Source organism: Haliotis rufescens, unplaced genomic scaffold (genome assembly GCF_023055435.1).
Source record: "Haliotis rufescens isolate VD_foot unplaced genomic scaffold, xgHalRufe1.0.p SCAF_1, whole genome shotgun sequence".
Classification (NCBI taxonomy): domain Eukaryota; kingdom Metazoa; phylum Mollusca; class Gastropoda; order Lepetellida; family Haliotidae; genus Haliotis; species Haliotis rufescens.
The window spans coordinates 30,159,749-30,185,386 of record NW_025963779.1 but is presented as its reverse complement, the minus strand read 5'-3'; the positions used below and the strand labels follow the sequence as shown (position 1 = coordinate 30,185,386).

The 25,638-nt window shown below is 40.9% G+C and overlaps 2 protein-coding genes across 2 annotated transcripts in view; one reads left to right on the top strand and one right to left on the bottom strand.

Annotated features, from left to right (window-relative positions):
• The window catches only part of LOC124114078 (inactive polypeptide N-acetylgalactosaminyltransferase-like protein 5), a 31,133-nt gene extending 23,667 nt beyond the window's left edge, over positions 1-7,466 (bottom strand). Inside the window, exon 1 of the mRNA XM_046474620.2 lies at positions 7,391-7,466. The gene's annotated coding sequence lies outside the window, so the exon portion shown is untranslated. The remainder of the gene's footprint in view (positions 1-7,390) is intronic.
• A 4,086-nt stretch (positions 7,467-11,552) lies between these two features.
• LOC124114067 (15-hydroxyprostaglandin dehydrogenase [NAD(+)]-like) lies at positions 11,553-19,837 on the top strand. The gene is made up of 7 exons (XM_046474609.2): positions 11,553-11,722; positions 13,928-14,051; positions 15,652-15,758; positions 16,561-16,651; positions 17,036-17,112; positions 17,217-17,371; positions 19,291-19,837. The coding sequence occupies exons 1-7, from the start codon at positions 11,630-11,632 to the stop codon at positions 19,403-19,405; spliced, it is 762 nt and encodes a 253-aa protein (XP_046330565.1). The 5' UTR covers positions 11,553-11,629; the 3' UTR covers positions 19,406-19,837.
• Positions 19,838-25,638: the final 5,801 nt, after the last annotated feature.

Sequence of the window (25,638 nt, the reverse complement as noted above, 5' to 3'; positions counted from 1 at the left end):
TCAGGACGTAAAGGGTACCACTTAGATCACCGGTGATAGGCTCTTGAAGATTGGATAGATGATCTTTGCCTTCTGCCATCACATGTATATCATCAGGACGTAAAGGGTACCACTTAGACCACTGATGATAGGCTCTTGAAGATTGGACAGCTGATCTTTGCCTTCTGCCATCAACACATCTATATCATCAGGACGTAAAGGGTATCACTTAGACCACTGGTGATAGGCTCTTGAAGGTTGGATAGCTGATCTTTGCCTTCCGCCATCACCACATCTATATCATCAGGACGTTAATGGTACCACTTAGACCACTGGTGATAGGCTCTTGAAGGTTGGATAGCAGATCTTTGCCTTCTACCATCACCACATCTATATCATCAGGACGTGAAGGGTACCACTTAGACCACTGGTGATAGGCTCTTGAAGGCTGGATAGCTGATCTCTGCCTTCTGCCATCACCACATGTATATCATCAGGACGTAAAGGGTACCACTTAGACCACTGGTGATAGGCTCTTGAAGATTGGATAGCTGATCTTTGCCTTCTGCCATCACCACATTTATATCATCAGGACGTAAAGGGTACCATTTAGATCACCGGTGATAGGCTCTTAAAGGTTGGAAAGCTGATCTTAGCCTTCTGCCATCACCACATCTATATCATCAGGACGTAAAAGGTACCACTTAGACCACTGGTGATAGGCTCTTGAAGGTTGGATAGCTGATCTTTGCCTTCCGCCATCACCACATCTATATCATCAGGACGTAAAGGGTACCACTTAGACCACTGATGATAGGCTCTTAAAGGTTGGATAGCTGATCTTTGCCTTCTGCCATCACCACATCTATATCATTAGGACGTAAAGGGTACCACTTAGACCACTGGTGATAGGCTCTTGAAGTTTGGATAGCTGACATTTGCCTTCTGCCATCACCACATCCAAATGATCTGGGTGCCTTTGTACAAAACACCCTTAGCGCTACGACTGTCGTAAGTCTATGTTAAGGTATGGGAGTTACAATCACCTAAGCGCTAAGATCGTTTGGTAAAACGGCTCTTGGAGGTTGGATAGCTGATCTTTGCCTTCTGCCATCACCACATCTATATCATCAGGACGTCAAAGGTACCACTTAGACCACTGGTGATAGGCTCTTGAAGGTTGGATAGCTGATCTTTGCCTTCTGCCATCACCACATCTATATCATCAGGACGTAAAGGGTACCACTTAGACCACTGATGATAGGCTCTTGAAGGTTGGATAGCTGATCTTTGTCTCCGCCATCACCACATCTATATCATCAGGACGTAAAGGGTACCACTTAGACCACTGATGATAGGCTCTTGAAGATTGGATAGCTGATCTTTGCCTTCTGCCATCACCACATCTATATCATCAGGACGTAAAGGGTACCACTTAGACCACTGGTGATAGGCTCTTGAAGATTGGATAGCTGATCTTTGCCTTCTGCCATCACCACATCTATATGATCTGGGTGCCTTTGTACAAAACACCCTTAGCGCTACGACTGTCGTAAGTCTATGTTAAGGTATGGGAGTTACAATCACCTTAGCGCTAAGATCGTTTTGTAAAACGGCTCTTGAAGGTTTGATAGCTGATCTTTGCCTTCTGCCATCACCACATCTATATCATCAGGACGTAAAGGGTACCACTTAGACAACTGGGGATAGGCTCTTGAAGGTTAGATAGCTGATCTTTGCCTTCTGCCATCACCACATCTATATCATCAGGACGTAAATGGTACCACTTAGACCACTGGGGATAGGCTCTTGAAGGTTGGATAGCTGATCTTTGCCTTCTGTCATCACCACATCTATATCATCAGGACGTAAATGGTACCACTTAGACCATTGGTGATAGGCTCTTGAAGGTTGGATAGCTGATCTTTGCCTTCTGCCATTATCACATCTATATCACCAGGACTTTAAGGGTACAACTTATACCATTGGAGATAGGATATTGAAGATTGGAAAGCTGGCTGATCTTTGCCATCCGTCATCACCACATCCATATGATCTGGGTGCCTTTGTACAAAACACCCTTAGCGCTACGACTGTCGTAAGTCTATGTTAAGGTATGGGAGTTACAATCACCTAAGCGCTAAGATCGCTTTGTATAACGGCACCCTGGGCACCTTCATTAAGGCCCATATCATAGACCTAGCAAGAACGAAGCTATGACGATGGGCTATGAACAGTGAGGAAGTCATCACCTTCTGCCCAACGACTTCATGTGAGATCTCCTTTGTATCCCGAGGGTCAGAAGATCAGGCCAAAGCTCTCGACAAGGAGAGCGGCAATCCACGGTGACTAGGTTTTTTGTAGGTGCTGGTGCCCGTTTGCTTATTGCTGACCATGGTGAATGGGAATGGAATCATGTGATCATAATGTGTTACAACAAATAACACTTTTGAGTGAGTATGGTTTTACTCCCAATATTACACCAATATCCCGCATGGGAAACCAATAATTGGCCTTGTACCCATGTGGGGGATCGAACCCGCGATTTTGATGTGATGAGCGAACTCTTTACCTTGTAGGCTACTCCAGCGCCCCTCAGCTTAAAACGTCTATTAAATATCATGTGATAGATATATCGATGACATGTCAGTATCATATACATTTGTTATAATATCTTTAGCACTGATTGCCAGGATTATAACAAAATAAACAGAACGCTACCAGCATTGAATTAATGTTTTCACTGTTAAAAGCACCTCTAACAGTTCAGTAATGAACTCTTCCAATCTGTCTCCACTTGATCTAAAAGTTGTAACTAGCCATCCGCAACATGCCCAGATGATCTAATTGTGTTTCAGTACCTCAGCATAGATAATTAAATCAAATAGGTAGACACCGACGCATCACACCATCTTCTATAGTAATGAAGCTTCATGCGATTATTTACAGACTGACGTGATATAGCTGGAATATTGCTGAGTAGGGCGTTAAACAAAAAGCAAACAAATTACGTTCCATTGGTAATCACATTGTACCAGCAGGCTCTTTCTCACTAAATCTACAGGTTAATGTTGAACAACATCATCGATCGTGGTTGTCATGTTGCTTCGTGTAACTTGTCTGAGGCAAACACAACGTCGTCAGCCATTGACAGTTGTGAGGTGTGAGTTACCATGATGTATAGGTCAAGTCTTGCCACATCCAAGTTCGGAGTGGAGAGGCACTTATTTTGATTTTTAAAAATGATTTACTTGGGGTAGTTGCTAACTAGCTAATAAGACTTACACATGTAACACAAATAGTAGAATGTTAATTCATAACGTTTGTGGGAGAAATATATTCGTTTAGGATTTTTAAAAAATATGTCACCCCTACAATGCAAATGGCATATTCGATTTCAAAGAAATGACTTTTCTCTCTGATTTCCAAGAAATAACTTGGTGAGTCCAAACAGTGCACAGCAGGTTGCGATGAAATTAAAACATCTATCTTTTGACTTAGTTTGGAGGGTTATTTGTCAACTTCTTTTTGAAAAACCATGTGTTTTGAACACTAACTTGGAACTACAGTAACTCAAGACTATGGATATTGTAATGGTGAACTTTAGTAATATTTGTTACTTATATAAACTACCTATGACAACTTTTCGGAATGTTCTAAGATTGCAGACCTTTGTACCCTGTGTTTTTCAAAACATGTTGCCGTCTAAAGCGTTCGGTTCCAAATTAATATCTACACTACAGTGGGACTACATCACATTTCAAAACACAGTAGGTTTATCTCCTAAGGGTATCGTAAGATACGTCTTTGCACGACAATAAGTTTCAGAGAAATAGGTTCAAAGAGTCAGGTGTCATAACCCCTAATATAAAACCTGCATACAGAAACCAGGTGGTTGTTGTAGAGAGGGACTCAAAACATGAGTAGTCTTTTGAACATCCAGTTCACCAGCAACTATTTATGTAGGCAATTTCACATTATTGGTTATCCTGTTACGCGTAGTAAAATTATTTTTACAATAAGGGTTAATACGCAACTCTCAATGTCTAAATGTTAACATTAAGAGGAATGTTTACTTTTAAGGATTGACTGTGTATTTTTTTTCGGTTCATTGAGGTATGAATCGAAAAACCGATGTGCAAACTGTATGAATCCGCATAGCGGATTCTTACAAAAGTTTGCACATCGGTTTTTCGATTCATACCCGTGCAAACTGTATGAATCCGCATAGCGGATTCTTACAAAAGTTTGCACATCGGTTTTTCGATTCATACCTCAATGAACCGAAAAAAATACACAGTCAATGCTTATAATTAAATTCGACAACGGAACATACAATAGTTTAACCAAAAACAGTTGTTTATATCAAAGCAGTCAAAAATGACGAGATTGATAAACATTCCAGGTGTAGGAATACATACTGTGGCGTGACATGAATATCTTGACACGCCTAAAATGTCAGTAGCCAATCAACGCAGAGTAGAATCAAAACAAAGTTCATAGGACCTGTCGATCAAGGCAAGAGGCGAGAACTGCAACAGTCAGACTGTAACGAACGGAACAAATATGTCCAGGAGAAGGCGGGTGTTTCAAATGACATGGTCAGTTGCCGCCAGATTCGAACAATAATTCCCTGAGAACGGGTAGACACAGTTGGAAAAATGCTAGTTAGAAATGAAACCGAAGACATGAAAGTTGTGGAACCGAGGCGAGCGGAACAAAACAGTCGAGCGAGCCGAACGTTTGTTGTTTCATTCCTTCTCAGCCTTCGGTCCCAAAGGGTTGTATGGACAATGAATATGCATGGATTTCGCTAAATGTCCTGTGCATGACGATACACGTGAGCAGAGAGGAAATTCCCTCGACTATAATATTGAATTCCCCGACATTCAGTAGTAATAAAAGTAGTCCGCTTCGGTGGGCGTGGCCTAATGTTTTACATTCATGGGGAAATGATTGCAATAACACGTGATCAATTCAGCTAATCAGAATGCACGAATTTCAATGAACACAAATAAAATGTAATGTCGATTGAAGCCAGGTTATTCCCGATGTGTCCCAGAGCACAATCTCTAGTCTTTGTGTCGATACCAAATATAGATAAAACGTCCATTATTCCACGAAACAATCCTATTTGGTTTTAAAGGATCATATGAAATTATGGTAAGAATTATACGAATGGATCACTGAAAATCAGCGATGACACCAGCTGTGCGCGAAATGGGCAAGCATGTCCTGCTTTGTCGGTAGTTCCAGAGACTTCCACAATTTGCACACCAAAGTAAGTGTTTGTTACTGAGCAAAACCATGGCACATCACATGATCATGACAGACCTAGGACAACCAGTAATATACTTTAGAAGGAAGAAATTAAAAAAAACCAGTGACTATTAACGGAGATACGATGGAGGTTGTAAGAGAGTACAAATATCTGGGGACTAACAAACTGACATTTTCACGAAATGCTGAGACTGTTTACAATAAGTGCTAATCACGTGTTCACCTTTAAAAAAGGAAAAGTTTTAATGTTCACTGTTCTGTTATGTCAGTTTGTTATAAAAGTTGTATTAAGTCCGTTTTAATCCCCTATATTCATTGTTGGTATGGACCCCTCTCGGCACAGAACAAAACCAAACTCAAGAAAATCATTAATTTGGGAGGCAATATCCCAGGATGGCAGCTGGAATCCATAGATGAGCTGTATACTAACAAAGTTTCTAGCTTAGCTGGAAGACTTTTAGATTATCTTTCTAAATTGTTATATACTTTTTATCCACTTTTACCACCCGGACGTGTATACTTGTTCTCAAATTTAAATACAAAAGATCTAAAATGTCTTGAATTCCAGTTAGCATTTCCCTTTTAAATAATCGTCAAGGAAAATGCATGGTTTCTGTTGTACAACATCAGTTATTAAAGTTCTCCCTTTTATATTATTTGTTTTGCTTAACTTGGTTTTATCTGTCACCTTGTCTTAATAACATGTTATTTGTTCATGTAGGTGTGTCACTCTGATGTAAAGAAAATGCTTTACTGGTAAAGCAAAGCATTATCTTATCTCTTATCTTTAATAAATCTTGTGAGCTGCAATGAAGTTGAGGTTTCTGCTGCTATAGTAGTTTTAAATATAGCGTAGTATTAAGCTTTTCGAGAACTGGACAAGGAACCGTGCCATTTTTGGATGTACATATCTTTTAAAGTGCAAGTATCATGAAAAATAGTAATAGATTTGTTTCACACCATTATGTAGCCAGTATGATGTACACGACGACAGCCGAGAAAAAAACAGTGTGAAATGTAAACGTAGCGCTGTTGCGCTTAATTAAGAGTACGTATTTTGAGATCTGTGATTTCAGCCCAGGTTCAGTTCACTCTAGAATGCTTTCAGCCTGCGCTCAGGTGACTCAACTCCCCTCAGGTCACTCCCCTCAACTAGTCCCCAAAACACTCACTCCAGGCTCAGGTCACTCCCCTAACGAGGCCCAAAACACTCACTCCAGGCTCAGGTCACTCCCCCAACGAGGCCCAAAACACTCACTCCAGGCTCAGGTCACTCCCCCAACGAGGCCCAAAACACTCACTCCTGGCTCAGGTCACTCCCCTCAACTATGCCAGTTTTAGCATACAGTTCTGACCTGAAAAACTAGTTTTTCAATTGTCGACATTATTATTTGAACTGTAGCTCTTTTTGTTTGTTTGTTTGTTGTTTAACGCCGCATTCAGCAATATTCCAGTTGAAACTTCAAAGCAGCTATACATAACGAAGACTGTCTTCGTAGTAAAAGCCACATTGTGTCCATTCAGGTTGCGACAACCAAGTTGAAGTTTATAATATGTGTTTGTTTGTTTGTTTGTTTGTTTAATGTTTAACGCCCCGGAAATATTCCAGCTATATGACGGCGGTCTGTAAATAATCGAGTCTGGACCAGACAATCCAGTGATTGATATCATGAACATCGATCCACGCAATTGGGAAACGATGACATGCATCCACCAAGTCACGAGTCTGACCACCCGATCCCGTTAGTCGTGTAATATATATAATTTATGATGTAGCTAAGGTATGTGTATGTTTAAAAACTGTATTTTGTGGTCAACTAAAGAAGATCTTCGCCTTATGTTGCATAGTCTGACCACCCGATCCCGTTAGCCGTAAAATATATATAATTTATGATGTAGCTAAGGTATATGCACGTTTAAAAACTGTATTTTGTGGTCAACTAAAGAAGATCTTCGCCTTATGTTGCATGTTGTTTTGAAATGTCTCGCCTTATGAACACGTTCCTTATTTCAATATTGTATTCAATTCCACACATGTAAAGGGAAATATAGACATTTAGTTGCCTGTTCAGGTAACTAATTCTAACTATCGTTTCCTGAATAAAATATTATTTAAAACACATTAACTTACCTCTTGCTGAAATGTGTGGCCCGGACAATATCCAATATCTCTGTCGAGAAAACCCTAACATTCCAGGCATACAAACATTATTTAGTGTTAATTCAACCAGATGTTGTTATAAACCATTACTCATAGCGTAAACAACCATTAAAATATGAAAAATCAATGCTAGAAATTTCGATTTTCCAACGAAGAATTTAATTTAGTGGATCACTGAAAAATAAATTGTTATGCCGAACAGTAAGTAATTAGGATTCATGTTTGCAAGCTGGGACCATGTCAATATACCATGTATGAAATGTATGTACATGTTGAACGTGTTGGCAGAAAGTATCAGGAACGGTTTTTTGCAAACGAAGTAGACATTTTGGATTCAATTTAGTCACACGAAGTTGTTTCATTTATCAAAATATGACTGTGTTTGTTTGAAGGGAACATGCTCTTCGCCGACTTTTATGATCCTAACATATACACACGCGCTAGGAAAGGTACCATATATAATAAAATAATTTCCACGTTGAAATGAAACAATCTATAAACAATAAAATATAAATGGTTCAAGAAGTTGCTTTAAAACTTAAATAAAAGCGACAAAACCATTTCCATAATTATAAGAAAAGAAAAGCAAAGTCCATTGTTCTATACCGCCTGTATCATGAACATGTGTCTATGAATCACTATCAAATACACTCTTCAAAAAAAGAAACGCACGGGTAGTATGTAGCTCATTGAACCTGACTACACCAAAAATCCTGTATATACATTGGATATATACATATGTTATATGTCAAAACGCAGCTATTGTCGATTTGCAATTACTTCTACGGCATTGTTTTCACACTTGTTCAAAAATGTCATGGAGAAAAACAGTAAAGCAAAATGCACGTGCAGGTTATGGCATTCGTGGCTCATGGTACTGGCTATTAAAAGGCAAGCATTCGAACTAGAAAATTTGTCATTCAATTATCGACATTTTTCAAGTTCGAAAATGCTGAGACTCAGCGCTGCTGAGTGGAACATTGCCATAGGACGTATCCAAAGAGGGGAATCGCAGTCTTCTGTTGCACGCCACTTCAACCTCCACCACAGCACCATTTGCAGCCTTTGAGACCGATACACACAGTTCAATTTCAATGCAGACCGTCCGAGAACCGTCCGACCAAGAGTTACCACCCTGCACAGGATCGCTACATTCGACTGTTCCACCTACGTCATCGCAATGCCACAGCTACGGAGACTGCAGGACGCATCCCTGGTTTGAGGAGGATATCGGACCAGACTGTCAGGAATCATCTTCGCGAGGCTGGAATCCGACCCAGAAGTCCAGTTACCGTCCCTGTTTTGCAGCAGATCCATCGACAGCAACGCTTGCGTTGGTGCCATACCTTACAGCCTTGGTATTGAGATGGAAGACAACGTGTTTATTGTCGTCAAAATGATCGTTTTTGCCCACATTGTGTACGTGAATTCGACAATTTCGGTGGCGGTAGTGTGTGTGTGTGTGTGTGTGTGTGTGTGTGTGTGTGTGTGTGTGTGTGTGTGTGTGTGTGTGTGTGTGTGTGTGTGTGTGTGTGTGTGTGTGTGTGAGAATCACCAGGAGATCTGACTTGGTTGTGGTTCATGGAAATTTGACAGCAAATCGCTACAAGAATCCAATTCTTCAACCTTACCTTCATCCAATTATTGACCGCCAGAGGGAGCAGTTTCAACACGACAACGCTCCAACGCACACAGCTCGTGTGTGCGTGTGTGCGTGCGTGCGTGCTTGCGTGCTTGCTTGCTTGCTTGTACTTGTCCGTATTGATGCCGATCCATAGTGCTAGCTCACTGAGATACCATGCCGCAGTTTGACATGAATACCCCACTCAGACACAGTATACTGACTCCGAGCCGACCAGTCCTTGTTTTAGCCCCTTAATGCCGAGCGCCAGACAGGGTAACAACAAGTATCATCTTTTAACGTCTTTTGGTATGACGCGGCCGGGGATCGAACCTCGAACCTTCCGCTCTCCGGGTGGACGCTCTACCACTAGACCACGGAGGCGGTCTTGCAGCCGATCATAACCCTGAGCGAGGCATGCTTTCTTGGGTGGAAACGGCAGGGCGGGCTTGTCCGATCAAGCGTGTAATTTTGGAGGAAATCACCACCAACATGACCATAAAGAATCCTGTCTCCGCCTCCGCTTTATTTTCGTTTCAGCCTTTGAAATTGATAGACAGGACTAAAGGGCAAATAAACCATATTGACGCGCCGCATTCGATGTTTGCATTACCGATCTATCCAATTCTGCTTAGTTGGTTATACTCACGAAGCTTGCACTTCAAGGTATTTGCAAAACGGCTTATAAAGTTCTGTGGCATATCTCAATGTTGCTGTAACCAAATATCACCATATCCACATTCATACAATATGTCTTTAACTATTGGTGCCCAATTTATTTTCCCATGGCTGTCGTGGAGGAGCGTCATATTCTATGCCAAAACAATAGGGGATATTGGGAATCAAGACATATTCTCTGATCTATTGAGTGAGCGAGTGAATTAAAATGTAACGTTTCATCGGCATTATTTCAGCCATATAGCAACGAGAACAAGTTGATATATATATACACAATTTAGTCATAAATACAAAGTTATGTTTAAAATCAAATTTATCAAACATATTTTGGCAAACAGTATTATTTACACAGCAGGCCACCAGTAACCAATCGAAGGCCACCTGATCTATATCGTATTGGCAAATGGAAACGATATGATCATATCTGTTTGGGAGTAGGCGAGGAAATCTAATGAGTTCTAATGGTTGGTGAGATGAGATGGTGGCGCACAAGATCGTTAATGAGGTTGGGGGTCAAAGTCGAAATTTCCATTTTGCATCCAACGTCACTAATATCGGGTAAAAGCACCTCTGTTGGCCAGACATGCACGAATTCCTCGAGCCATGCTTCTGATGGGTCGACCCATGTCTACTTACCAGTGACAGCAGCGCCGAGTTCATTGAGAGTGGCGGGTGGATTTTGACGTTGACCTAAACGTCTGGCAATGACGTCCCAGGCGTGATCATTTGGGGAAAGGTCAGGACTGATTGCTGGTATGATACGGATCTTGTGCTGTTTGAGTAACTGGGTCACATTCCATTGGTTCACATGGTGAACACGTGCATTATCATCTTGATAGATGAAACGTTGACGAACACGCTCTGCAAATGGCACCACGAGTGGTGCAATGGTGTTGTCCCGATAGTATTGACCTGTGACTGCCATGGACAATATGGAGCGCAGTTCGTAATGTCATTGTGATACGACCCCATACCATTTTGCACCCATCCCCAAAACGACCATGCTCATAAAACGCTCATTAGGGCGTCTCTAAACTCGATTCCTTCAATCATGGAAGTCGAGAGTAAACCTCGATTCGTCAGAATAGATGACATTAGCCTAACGACGATTACCCCAGTGACGTTACCCACTCGCGCCTCTGATTCAAATGACGTGCAGTAAGTTTTGGGATGACACGGGACGTCGTGCACGAAGATTACCTGGGCTGACGATTTCGCACCGTCTGGGCGTGAACTCTTACACCAGCTGCCTGTTGCAACCTGTCTCTTATCCGAGTGGCAGTTTGCAACCGATATCTTGATTCCATCTCTCTGACTCATCTCCCAATCGAGTCTGAGTGATAATGGCCATCTGGTATACCACCATAATTTCTTTATAATATTGCATAATGACCTATTGTTTTACTTGAATAAAATGCACGTTCAGAATGGCCAGTGAATTTCCAGGCTCAGAATCAACCGTAGGAACAATAGCTTGACGCCAATGGTGGTTTCTCAGCAAGCTAAATTACCATTGGTTTCCCAGCAAGCTAAATCACCATTGGTCAGACAGCAAGTTAATTTACTATTGGTTAGTCAGCAAGCTATATTACAGCAATGCAAATAACCGCTCGTGTTACATCCATGTTAATGAGTACATAATCAACATGAGAATGAAACCCTGGTGATGTGTCTATGAAGTTTCCATCAGCGGAGACATACAATGATTATTACGACCAGCGTGTCCGGTCAATATACAATCACCCCAAATGTTTAATGAACCCCCCTGCGTTTTTACAGTAATCAACTTTTATTAGTCACGAGGGCTTAAATACGAACCTGTCGGCGAGACATCCGTGTATCGAGCAGTTAGTGCACTGGACACTGTGTCACCATCATCCATTAAGGAAGTTGTTAGCTTCACTGACGAAATGTTGTGCGAGGGTAAAGTAGTTCTAATAACAGGTGCAGCTCAAGGACTTGGGAAATCTATCGCCGAGTCCCTTCTAACACAAGGTGCAAAGGTAAGACTCTGTGCTGTTACCCACATCCTGTGCAGAACAGTAGGCTTCACTGATACATGTATCTTGTCCTGTGCAGAACAGTAGGCTTTACTGATACAGGTACCTTGTCCTGTGCAGAACAGTTGGCTTTACTAATACATGTACCTTGTCCTGTGCAGAACAGTTGGCTTTACTGATACATGTATATTGTCCTGTGCAGAACAGTAGGCTTTACTGATACATGTATCTTGTCCTGTGCAGAACAGTTGGCTTCACTGATTCATGTATCTTGTCCTGTGCAGAACAGTAGGCTTTACTGATACAGGTACCTTGTCCTGTGCAGAACAGTAGGCTTTACTGATACAGGTACCTTGTCCTGTGCAGAACAGTTGGCTTTACTAATACATGTACCTTGTCCTGTGCAGAACAGTAGGCTTTACTGATACAGGTACCTTGTCCTGTGCAGAACAGTTGGCTTTACTAATACAGGTACCTTGTCCTGTGCAGAACAGTTGGCTTTACTAATACATGTACCTTGTCCTGTGCAGAACAGTTGGCTTTACTGATACATGTATATTGTCCTGTGCAGAACAGTAGGCTTAACTGAGACATGTATATTGTCCTGTGCAGAACAGTTGGCTTTACTGATACCTGTATCTTGTCCTGTGCAGAACAGTAGGCTTCACTGATACATATATCTTGACCTGTGCAGTACAGTAGGCTTTACTGATACATGTATCTTGTCCTGTGCAGAACAGTAGGCTTTACTGATGCATATATATTGTCCTGTGTAGGGCAGCAGATCTATACTGAAGCATACACCTTGCAGCGATGGTCATGTGCGAATATACATTTATAAAGACTATGCGTGTGGTGGTTAGACTTGGTGACTTCACTGATTTCGTGTTGTACTCCGTCGGCTTGGGACGTTTCTCATATTATCAGCTACTGGTTTATCTGGTGAAGACTCGTTCAAGTACATGCCATCGTGTATAGACTTACAGCTGTATTACCGTTAAATGCAGCGTAAAACATCACTCACTCAGTCACTCAAACTTTTACGACTTAAATTTGAACGCTCGATGCCAGAGCGTGCCGATTCTGTTGCTCGCTGGAAACTCATATGGCCTGCCGCCAGGTGAGACACCTCAACATGAACACCGGACGCTAGCTCAGTCATTGATACTTAGATGAGAATCTCTCGAATCGAAAACGCAGCAGCTGCACCTTTTCACCTGGAATACACGAAGTCATTGCATAATATATTTAAGAAATAAACGACGAGTGGGTTTTTTTTTTTCTTATATGAGATATCAACATTATGTACAGCCTGTTTAAAAATGATGATAAAAAGTACAAGCTTTAAAAATATTTACCCGTATTTCAATAATGATGAATCAATAGAATCCGATCTTGGAAATGTCGGCGAGTCCTGTTTATGCACAGGTGGGTATTTCCCGCATATTTTCACAATCCTCGATTACCTGTACCTTTTCTCCCTAAACCGATTGTCATATCTCTCACGCTTTGGGATGCACTCGTTCGGCCATCGCGTTTATCTGCGTTGCCCAGCTACATTTACGGGAAACAGCTCACGAGACACTCCCCTTCAAAACAACGTCGTCATATATACGACGTTATCAAGTTGCGAGCGCATGTTCGAATTTCCAGAAATGACATCATAATAGAACAATGTTTTATCGTGAAATACACCACGCTTCGTTCTTCACAGTAAAATGTAAAATGCAATTACTGTTCTCATTTTACACCAGGAAGGAAACATTCTGTTCTATTCCCTCAAAAGTGGGTTGACATATCTTTCTTGCTATCTCCTGGTATATCATTTTCATGCAAATGAGGGGGCACGGGTGGCCCAGTCGTCTAAGGCGGCGCGATTCGCTGTGAAAAGTTGCGTCCCTTGGGCACGCCAGAAACCTATGATTGTGGGCTCGAATCCCGGTTCGCCCCGATTATGTTTCTAGGTTTGTCAGCACCATACCCGTGCTCGTGGGTTCACGGAAGTGGTAAACGTCTAAAACCTGCATCACTTCGGGTTTTTCTCCCACATTACGCTGACACGCCGCGATATAACTGGAATACTGTTAAAAGTGGCGTTAAACCCAACTCACTCACTCACTCACTCATGCAAATGAATGTACTATGGGCCGGAAGCCTGATACTAAAGTAAAAACTGCCTGTCAGTTTACTGTGTTATTATTTTGACAGGTGTGTGTGTGCGACATCAACGTGGACGTGGGGGGAGCGACTGCAGCCAGATTGCAGGAACAACATGGCCAAGACAGAGTGTTCTTCATGAAGTGTGACGTACTGGTAGAAGCTGATTTGGAAGGTAGTTCATTGAGTCTCGAGTAACGGGAGTCCTTCAATAGCTATGTAACCTGCAACTCCCTCTTGATACATATTCAGCATAACTATTATATGGTGGTCGCCTACATGATATGGGACTTGAAATCAATTCACAAAATTTAGTAAAGATATATTGGCTCTAAATAACAAATTGTGTTCCAGTTCCAAAAGGATTCGAGACCGCCACCTTGGTCTAGTGGTAGAGCGTCCGCCCTGAGATCAGAAGGTCCAGGTTCTATCCCGACCGCGTCATACCAAAAGACGTTAAAAGATGGTTGTGTTGTTACCCTGTCTGGCGCTCGGCATTAAGGGGCTAAAACAAGGACTGGTCGGCTCGGAGTTTATTGTTTCTGTATGGGGTGTTCATGTTAAACTGCGGCATGGTATCTCAGTGGGCTAGCACTATAAATCGGCATTTCACTTTCACCAAAAGCAGTCCAAATGAAAGGTCAATAAGAAGCTGCTGGTGATTGTACCCATCCATGTTTCTGAACCTTGATCTCATATTGAGTGTCATAATGAGAGGGGCCTTTGATACACCCCAATAGATCACGTGGCACTGCGTGACTCTTGCAAACACGAAGCCCAAGCTGATCTCAGAGATATGCAATGGGGTGAAATTCACGGGCAAGCAGATCAATTCCATCCTACGCCTGCCTTATGTCGAATTAATGATGGGATGAGCATTATCGTTCTGAAAGATCGGGGCAACTGTATAGCGACGCATGATCCTCATGGAGGGTACCCCAACAGGGGCCAATATCTCATCTCTGTGATGTGTTTTGGGATTCGATATGTAACTTTGTCCTTGCAGTAGCTAGTGAGTGAGTGAGTTAGTGAGTTGTGTTTAACGCCGCTTTTAACAGTATTCCAGTTATATCGCGGCGTGTCAGCTCAATGTGGGAGGAAAGCTCGAAATGATGCAGGTCTCAGACGTTTACCACTTCGGTGAAACCCACGAGCACGGGTGTGGTGCTGACAAACCTAGAAACTTAATCGGGGCGAACCGGGATTCGAACCCACAATCATAGGTTTCTAGCGTGTCCAGGGGACGCATCTCTGCACAGCGAATCTTGGCGCATTAGACGACTGGGCGACCGTGCCCCCTGCAGTAGGTAGAACATCCCGGACAATTATGGAACCACCACAATATCCATCATGAGCCACTACAGAAGCATCCTCAAAACATTCATGGCGCCGTCTAAAAAAAAGCGACGACAAAACACTGTCCACTTTCATAAGCAGAGTCGATTGTACGATTCCGACTATATCGTGAGTATGTGTTTAGGAATCACCAAAAAATAGTGATGATGCCAGGTGTTCCCGGAAAGGTGAGCGTGTCCTTCCCCTCCCGTCCGTCATATAGCTGAAATACTACGGAGTTGGGGGTTACACATCAAACGATTAAAACAGCCAAACAAACAATTCATCGTATCACTGATCCAGGCTCGATTACTAGTATTTACAGGCTGTCGTGATATAGCTGAAATTCCCTCGACTGAGACGTAAAACGACAAACAAATCAAAGCTGGGTTACTCTTAGCCAAGGAAATAATGCCACTGACATCTACCTTCCTGAACAGGCGTGTTCGACGCAGTGAGAGAGAAATATGGCGGCTTGGACATCGTCGTGAATAATGCTGGGATAGCTGACGAGAAGAACTGGACAAAGATGATCGACATCAACCTGGTAGGTTACCATAGTGACATGGGAATCCCGTTAACCCAGATAGAACAATTCACATTGCAATTGTACGAAACCCGACATTTTCGGATGAAGGAATCATGGAAGCGGTTCCAGATAATCGGGGTTTTCTTGGTCTGCCAAGTCTTCCCTCAGACAAATACTTCACACACGCACGCCCCCCCCCCCCCCCCCCCCACCAACCACACACACACACACACAGGGAAACAACGGTGTAAACTAGGGCTGGGGGACGGTACTGAGTAGGACCCGGGCACTCAAAGGACTACACGAACCCTTGGTTAGTCACGTGATATATTGTTTCATGACATAAATAATAAATTCATTATAACTTCATGGTTACACAAATCACATATGTTCGCATTTTTTCATGACTATGATCACATTCCTTCTGATGTTTGAATAAAGATAAAACTTCAACTTCAGTGTATATGCATGACCAGATCGTTTTATATGTGTATCTAAATACAATTTGCTCAGGCTACTGTCAAACTATTCCCAATCGGACATTTTTTACCTATATTTTGAAACCAACAGCGGGTACCCGGGTAGGGTCGGGTAATAGGGGTGTGGGTACCTGGGTAGTAAATTTGGACTCGTCCCAGCCCTAGTCTAAACCTTTTGGGGACGTGAGGCATTAGTATTTTGAACCCGCATACTTTGCACCGATGTATATAGTTTTTTTAAACGGTAAGACCTACGAGTTGGCCTTATTTTCATATTTACCCTGTTTATTGCACCGATAACACTATGCATGTATACTTTATAAATTGTGGTTTCTTCCCAGAAGTCAGTGGTCCGTGGTACTCTTCTGGCTGTCGACGCCATGAGTGCCGGAGGGAGAGGTGGACTCGTGGTCAACATGGCGTCTATGTCAGGTATCATTTGTTTGTTGTTTAACGCCGCACTCAGCAATATTCCAGCCATATGACGGCGGTCTGTAAATAATCGAGTCTGGACCAGACAATCCAGTGATTGACATCATGAGCATCGATCCACGGAATTGGGAAACGATGACATGCATCAACCAAGTCAGTGAGCCTGACTACCCGATCCCATTAGTCGCCTCTTACGACAAGCATAGTCACCTTTTGCGGCAAGCATGGGTTGTGGAAGACCTAGTATACCCCGGATCTTCACGGGTCTGTCAGGTATTAAACGTACTAGTATTCATTTCTGTAACCTGCTGGTCTTTCATTAATCGCATAAATTCAAGTTATATTTGAAATGTTCAAACTCTTACACTTGTGTGTCATTTTCAGGGCTGATGGCCACGTACCATCTGCCGGTATACGGGGCTTCTAAGCAGGCTGTCATTTCATTCACCCAGAGTTGTGCTGTGAGTGTATTTCCTTCCCCATTCTCCTGTTGTTCATATGTATCTGATAAGTAGAGGTATTTATGAGGGCATTATCTTATGGTTTCTAATTTTTCCGTTGACAGGACAACCCGCACTATAAACGAGCTAACCTAAGTTTTGCTTGTGTGTGTCCCGCCTTCTCAGATACCGCCATCTTGCCTCAAAGTGACCTTGACCCACGCTTCCCCTATCCAAAAAAGGAAGCGCAGGCCCAATTTGACATGTTTGGGATCATGAAGTAAGTATACAACCTTTCAAAACAAATAGAAAGACGTCAAATGTCTGTAGACGATAATTAATAATATTCGCGGCTTATAGTTCATATCGGAGAAGTCAAACGTCACGTGGCCAGGTTAATTCGGTGGTTAACTGACACCCGTTATCATTCATATTGACGTGTTCATTATGATATTATACATTAGTTATGTTATATCTGTCAAGTGCCACCATATATGCTTTAGTATCTATCAGGCTGCGGCAAACATGAATCGATGTTGTGGTATCTGAAAGTGGGTATACTATGAATTCATGCTGTGATATACAAGACGACAAACCATGAATCGACATTGTGGTATCTGAAAGTGAGCATACTATGAAATGATGCTGTGATATACAATATGACATATCTTGAATTTGACCCGTGAAGATCCGGGGTAGAATACGTCCTCAGCAACCCATGCTTGCCGTAAAAGGCGAATATGCTTGTCGAAAGAGGCGACTAACGGGATCGGGTGGTCAGGCTCGTTGACTTGGTTGAGGCATGTCATCGTATCCCAATTGCGTGGACCGATGCTCATGATATCAATCACTGGATTGTCTGGTCCAGACTCGATAATTTACAGACCGCCGTCATATGGCTGGAATATTGCTGAGTGCGGCGTTAAACAACAAACAATTGATGAATTGCTGTTGTGCTATCTGAAAGTGGGCATACTGTGAAATGCTGCTGTTATATATACAATAAGTCATACCATGAATTGATGTGCTATCTGAAAGTGGGCATACTGTGAAATGATGCTGTTATATATACAATAAGTCATACCATGAATTGATGTGCTATCTGAAAGTGGGCATACTGTGAAATGATGCTGTTATATATACAATAAGTCATACCATGAATTGATGTGCTATCTGAAAGTGGGCATACTATGAAATGATGCTGTTATATATACAATAAGTCATACCATGAATTGATGTGCTATCTGAAAGTGGGCATACTGTGAAATGATGCTGTTATATATACAATAAGTCATACCATGAATTGATGTGCTATCTGAAAGTGGGCATACTATGAAATGATGCCGTTATATATACAATAAGTCATACCATGAATTGATGTGCTATCTGAAAGTGGGCATACTGTGAAATGCTGCTGTTATATATACAATAAGTCATACCATGATTTGATGTGCTATCTGAAAGTGGGCATACTGTGAAATGATGCTGTTATATATACAATAAGTCATATCATGAATTGATGTGCTATCTGAAAGTGGGCATACTATGAAATGATGCTGTTATATATACAATAAGTCATACCATGAATTGATGTGCTATCAGAATGTGGGCATACTGTGAAATGATGCTGTTTTATATACAATAAGTCATACCATGAATTGATGTGCTATCAGAAAGTGGGCATACTGTGAAATGATGCTGTTATATATACAATAAGTCATACCATGAATTGATGTGCTATCTGAAAGTGGGCATACTATGAAATGATGCTGTTATATATACAATAAGTCATACCATGAATTGATGTGCTATCTGAAAGTGGGCATACTATGAAATGATGCTGTTATATATACAATAAGTCATACCATGAATTGATGTGCTATCTGAAAGTGGGCATACTATGAAATGATGCTGTTGAGTCATACCATGAATTGATGTTGTTATCTGCAACACGTCATACTTCTTATAGATGCTGTGGTTGATTCAAAATGTCATCACTTCTAGGCTAAGAATCGGACATGATGTTTCCACGTTTCTGTTCTACACGATCCATGTGCATCATGGTAGTCTCCTCTCTGCTTCTCGTAAACCCTCCTTATGTTTGGGCGATACATTCAATCGGAATGAATCACGGGATTTGAAGGTGCAGTCTAATTTAATAGTATTGATGGCTGAACCTTTTTTCATGTTTGTTGAAAGCCCGAGTAAAGTGGGAGAAGCGTTCTTGGAGCTGCTGCGAGAGGAATCTCCAAATGGCGCTATCGTCACCGTCAGCGAGAAGTTCGGCACCAAAGTAAAGAAATGGAGACGTTAAATAAGAGCGTTAGCTCTGCATCTGTTCGAGCTGGTTGCCAGATCATGCGAAGATATAACACTTCATACCCCAAGACGAAAAACGTGGATAAAATATCGGTTCATATGTTGTTTCTCTGATTATATTCAATGTTTTGTTTGTTGTTTAACGCCACACTTAACAATATTTCGACTGACGGCGGCCTGTAAATAACTAGTAATTGAATCTGGACCAGAAAAATCAAACCATTGATTGATATCACGAGCAACAATCCACGCCTTCGGGGGTACGTTCACAAACTGCCAACCAAGTTACAGAGCCTGACCATCTGATCCAGTAAGTCGATTTGTTCGAGCAGCATAGATTGTCGGGTGAACAAGGCTAACACGGCATAACCCGAAACAGTTCATGTAACTCACTTTCTTTCTTTGTTGTTTAACGCCGCACTCAAAAATATTCCAGTTATATGACGGCGGTCTGTAAATAATCGAGGACCAGACAATCCAGTGATTGACATCATAAGCATCAATCTACCCATACTTGGGATACGATGACATGCATCAACCAAGCCACTCGATCCCGTTAGTTGCTTCTTATGACTTCGTTATTTTCATTCATTAAAAAAACATATTTTAGCTCATTTTAAACGAATGGTGTTCTCAGCCAAAATTCCCTCCCGAAGGCCAAATGGTTGCTCCCTTTTCCAAGATACATGGTAGCGCTCGGGTACAGTGGCCGGGTGCTGTTATCGACTGTACAATAAACCGCAACTACCCTATTTCCTCTATTAGACGCTGTGTCTGCATTACACTCTGGTCTGTAATTGGCCAAAATCTAGAAGCCGGGCCTCTAATACTGTGATTAATTTTGTTGGTGATTAATGATTACCCTTTTCTGAAAGTGTGCCCTTTAAATGACTAGAATTTGGAAATCGATAGGGTAGTGAGTTGCCACTGTTCTAGCATTAAACACAAGAGACGCCGTGCCTCCAGTACATGGGTGAACAGCTTGTGCCAAATTAATATACTTCTGAGCGCCTAATAGAGGAAGTACGATGTGCAGTCAGCCAACGTTATCTGGATTCTTTCGACATATTTAAACACGTAAAGTGACCCACAACAGTGATAGTCAAAGTAAGAAGATAGTACATTCCTTAAAAACTGCAACCCTGCCCGAGTTTCGTGTACAATAATAAGGTGTCAGTTACTACCTCAGATAATGTAGGTGAATAATTATATGCAACCAACGATTTTGATAAATATATCAGTGTTTGTATTTGCAACTCAAAATTGCCATATTGTGTTAGAGTAGTGATTCAAAAGAGAAGTGTAACAGATCACATTCAAAACCCAATGTTGCTTGATGACTGATTTATATGGACATACCTGACACTGGCTTGTCAAGGGTAGTATAGAAACAGGCTACATTGAAGGACAAATATAATGAGAAACATACCACTGGAAATAGTGGGCTTCCAAACCTGGAAAATACATTAAGAAAGGAATCCAACTCAAGTTTAAAATGATTTGGCAAGTCTGAAAGTAAGCATTGTTCTGGTCTCTATTGGATTTTATTATAAATTTTGTAGATATATATTTTAAAATAACACAACATTATTTCTGGAACCAAATGTTAGTCTACATTGTAATGTCATAGCGAGGATACGGCCGTTTGGAAAAGTGCTTGTTGGATGATCTTAACATACACAAATACCAGCACATAATTCAGGAATTTATTTACAGTAAACTACGTTTATAACGAACACTCTTATAATATAACGAACTTACCGATATAACGAACCTTTGTATTTAGTACCGGTCATTTGTTGTATATATGCTGTATATATGCTTATAACGAACTACGGTTATTACGAACTAACATTAGTAGCACCATTGAGTTCGTTATAACCGTAGTTTACTGTACATTTGTTTGCCAACAATAATTCAATTCAAATATTCAAATCCTGTTGAAAACACGTCACTCAATAACTTAATCATGTGTGTTGTTGATGATCAGTATGCTTCAAACGGGGAAATAATGTGTTAACTTTGAACTACTTCTGCATTGTACAAGTGCACATATTGCTGCTGTTTACAAATAAAGAGAAACACTTAAGAAATACATAACAATGTCCGATTGGCTTTATTTCACTCACATACATGTACACTGGTTTTCGTATCATTGTCGTGTCTTTGTTGGTGGGTTAACCTCACAGCACTATGCAGAAGGACATATAGCGCTGTGTGGAACAAAATAATTTCTTGTACTCCCTTAACAAGAACAGTGTTAAGCACATCCATCTACATGCATTGTATATACCGGTAAATAAAGACAAAACACAGTTGCAAACATCAGGGAGTGTATATAACATGTATATAGAGTCCCAACTTCCCGAGGCAAGGGAGTTAACTGACTATGAAAGTTCAGTTTCCACCCTTGCCGAACTAGACTGGAATTATGGAGTTATATTTTTGGTTTGACTAGCGAGTCTATGTACAATCCAATCAAAATCGTGTAAACGAAATCGACATCCGGTTCGTAAACCGCTGTGCAGGTTTTGGTCGATTGCAGGATTTGCAAAGCATTGTACTGCCAATTCGGTGTCCACAGATACTTTCCAAATCTTTTCATGTTTTCAGTCAAGGTGCTCACGTGATTTGATGCTCTTCGCAAAAGTAAGACCCGTTTTATCACAATATACAGAAATAGCGATCAGTTCGTCTTCACATGGTACCGCCATTTTGTTTGAAGCAAATGCAAGTGATATATGGGCAGTAGAATCTGATTGGTCAATAGGAGGGACATAGAATGGACACAACTCGTAAGAGCCATTAGTGGTGGTACGATCTAGACCAGAAATTTCAGCCTTGTTCGACAAGGGTGGAAACTGGACTTTTAAAGTCAGTTAACTCCCTTGCTTCGGGAAGATGATAGACTCCCTGCATACATGAAGGTAAGATGAAGCAGCAGATCGATGACTAAGATCCACAAGAAGGTACACTGCATCATGTAGGGCCACGCCCCTTACACAGTGCAGTGTGAGGCTAGATTACCCAGTCATGCAAGGTCAGGTTTGAAAGAGCCATTCACTAGCAATATCAGACAGTAAGGCCTTTTATCTTTTATGAGTGGCTTTACAAAACTGACCGACATAAAAATGAAATAAGAACATAAATAAAAAGACTATTGACAAATATGTCAACTCTGTTTCACAATTAGATGTGGTTCCATAACAATATAAGCAAAATATATAATTTATAGCTGTTAAAGTGACAAATATAAAGTCATTTGGAAGTTGAATTCGTTTTCCTCTTACCACCTACATTGAATTTTGGGTCAAGTTTTTGTGAGCTTCTATATACATACATTTGATATTTAACAACAGATACCTGTGCTATACCACAGTCAAAACAACTGACTAACAATTCTAAATCACTGTTGCCCTATGTTTTAATTAATAAATGATCTTGATATATGATAGTACTGATGAAGGTATGCATAATTCATCACCATCGACAAGTTTTACGCCGCTTTTAGCAGTATTCCAACAATATCACGGCGGGGGACACCAGAAATGGGCTTCACACATTGTACCCATTGGGAATCAAACCCAGGTCTTCGGCGCGACGAGTGAACCACTCTAACCACTAGGCTACCCGACCGCAACCCCCCCTCGACAAAGAGCTTTTTCTCCTTTATTAAGAAATCTGTTCCTGACTGTTTTTTGCAGTGTTTTGTAATGTGACCTCTAGTGACCCTGACACTGAGGATGAGGTAGGTAGAATCCCATGAAATGGAGCCCCATCCCCTAAAACATGTGCCTTTGATCATACACAATTTATTTCATAATCAGTGACCTTGACCGTCGATGTCAGTTCCAGAAACATTTCCTAGGTTTAGTTACAATGATGTAGAAGTACACAGAATGAAGTCTCGAACATATACAGCATGCATACATAGTGATAAGGTCATTATTTGTTTTTATTTGCTGGATCACAGATTTTCTTTGTCAAAGTCAGAAGTCAAAGGGGAGAATATATTTTTTTAGAAAAGCTGACATCAGCCTTATTTTTATAAACTGAAACACAGAAAGTTTTTACAAATATAACCTTTAAGAAGGAGAAAAAAAGAAGAAAAATGAATTCGCCATTGGCATCTTTAATGCCATTGTCTACAGGAAGCTTTGTTTTTTTGTAGTTTTTTCTCAGAAGTCAAAGTGAGTTAATTTCAGCAACGTTTGAAGGATAAGGGACATTACGTTGGATTCATCATGCAAGGAATTTAGCAATGACTCATCAAAATAACAAATTGGGGAAAATTGTATGTCAAATTGAGCATCCTCATAGATGATTTTTTTAAAACATTGAGTAATCTCAAAAGAAAACGGCGTGAAAGATGCGTTAGGTGGGTAAAGGAGCGTAAATTTGGATGATATCTTTCTTCCAATTTGGATGAAAATTGGGTCAGCTGATCCGTGATCCATCAAATAAAAAAATAACGGCCTAATGTGGTTCAAGAGAACAAAACTTGGTTACAATCAGTGGAAAACACAGTAAGCAGCTACTTTTCAGAGGGGCCACTTAATATTATTACCAAACTCTGTTCATACAGTCTGAATACATGTCAGTAACAATACAGTTAAAGGAACATGATCACTAAACAGTGGAATGAAGTCACACGGGTTGGCAGACAGTCTAACTGTCTTGTCCAATGTACCTGGGTTGAAAATACAGATAACACTAATTTGGTGTAAATAATCTCATGCAGATACACATCAATAATATGAAAAGCTCTCTAATATTTAAGCAAAATTAACAGCTGTACAAGGGTACCATGAAACACCAAAGAGTGTCTCTTCCAGACACCAAACTCTCCAAGCTTCGAAAACAATACACTGAAGATAAAACTGGCACTAAGCAAATGATGATTAAAGAATGACATAATTATAGAAGTTCATGTAAAACAGGTATTTGTGCAAGATAAATAATAGAATCTTTCACACATAAAAATATTTCATTCAGTTGAAATCCAGCGCCTCCCACAGTGTATAAAAAGCCTGTATAACATGGTGGCACAGTACCTGCTGTGCTAACACTCGCAGAAACAGTGGCTACAGTTTACAGGGGATGCTCACTGGTGTATAAACCCTGCATCATGTTGTGTCTGCAATGCCAACATTCACAGAATCGTCACAATCAGGTTCTCACTTCTCAAATCCTCAGATAACAAACAGTCCATGCCTTCATATAAATGAAATCTCACTTCCAAGGGAGATCACTCTAAAACGACCTTTATCATTTGAGGGCATCATTTTAGATTTGCACTGCCAACATTTAAACAATGTGATTGCCTCTTAAACAATACCAAATGAATCTGCAGCCCAATGAAATAACACCTATTTCAGAAACATTCATATACAACATTGACAGTCTAAGGAACAGGGCCCCATTCAACAAAGCGATCGTAGAGCTACGACTGTCGTAAGTCTATGCTAAAGAATGGGAGTAACGATGATCTTAGCGCTATGATCGCTTTGTGGAACGGGGCCCAGGTTCCTATTTAACTGGTTGATTCACCAAATTTGGTTCCAGTTGAGAAAAATCATAGACATTTGAGATTCAATCAATCCAAATGTGTAGAATAGGCTTGGTAGAGCAAGCAATACAAATAATAAAGTAAGCCATCATCTAAATATTGATCTGCATCTGCTAATTGGATATTAGGGCATTGGCTTATTTACAAAGATTCATAATACAGTTGATTGACATAGGATGTAAATAAATACATTTATGGTGTGGAAAGCTGCCAGCAGCCATATTCTACATGTATTTTGGTAAAGGTGACTTGAATACTTGAAACAATCTAAACCTGAAAATAATCCCATTCATATATTTCAGTCCTGCAGACCTTTTGGTGTTTTTTTAATTTCCGATATAGTCGCCTGGGTCAGACTTGAAACTCTGACAAAATCCATTACGCGGGGAAATGTACAAACTGCTGCACCTTCCACAACTAAATCTTCCTACCTTTTTGGTACGGATACAAGAAACAAACTGTCTTTACTCAAGTTAATTATACCTCATTGCAAAAACAGAAACTCAAGTAAAGCACTATTGTGTTGTACTATGATTTCTAATTACCGAAATAAGTAATAGGCGCCCAGGGTGCTCTCAAAAATTAGAAATAGGGGGCTCTTATTAGAATATTATTTTGGTGGAAAAAATAAAGTTGAAAGTTTGTAAATTTCATGGTTT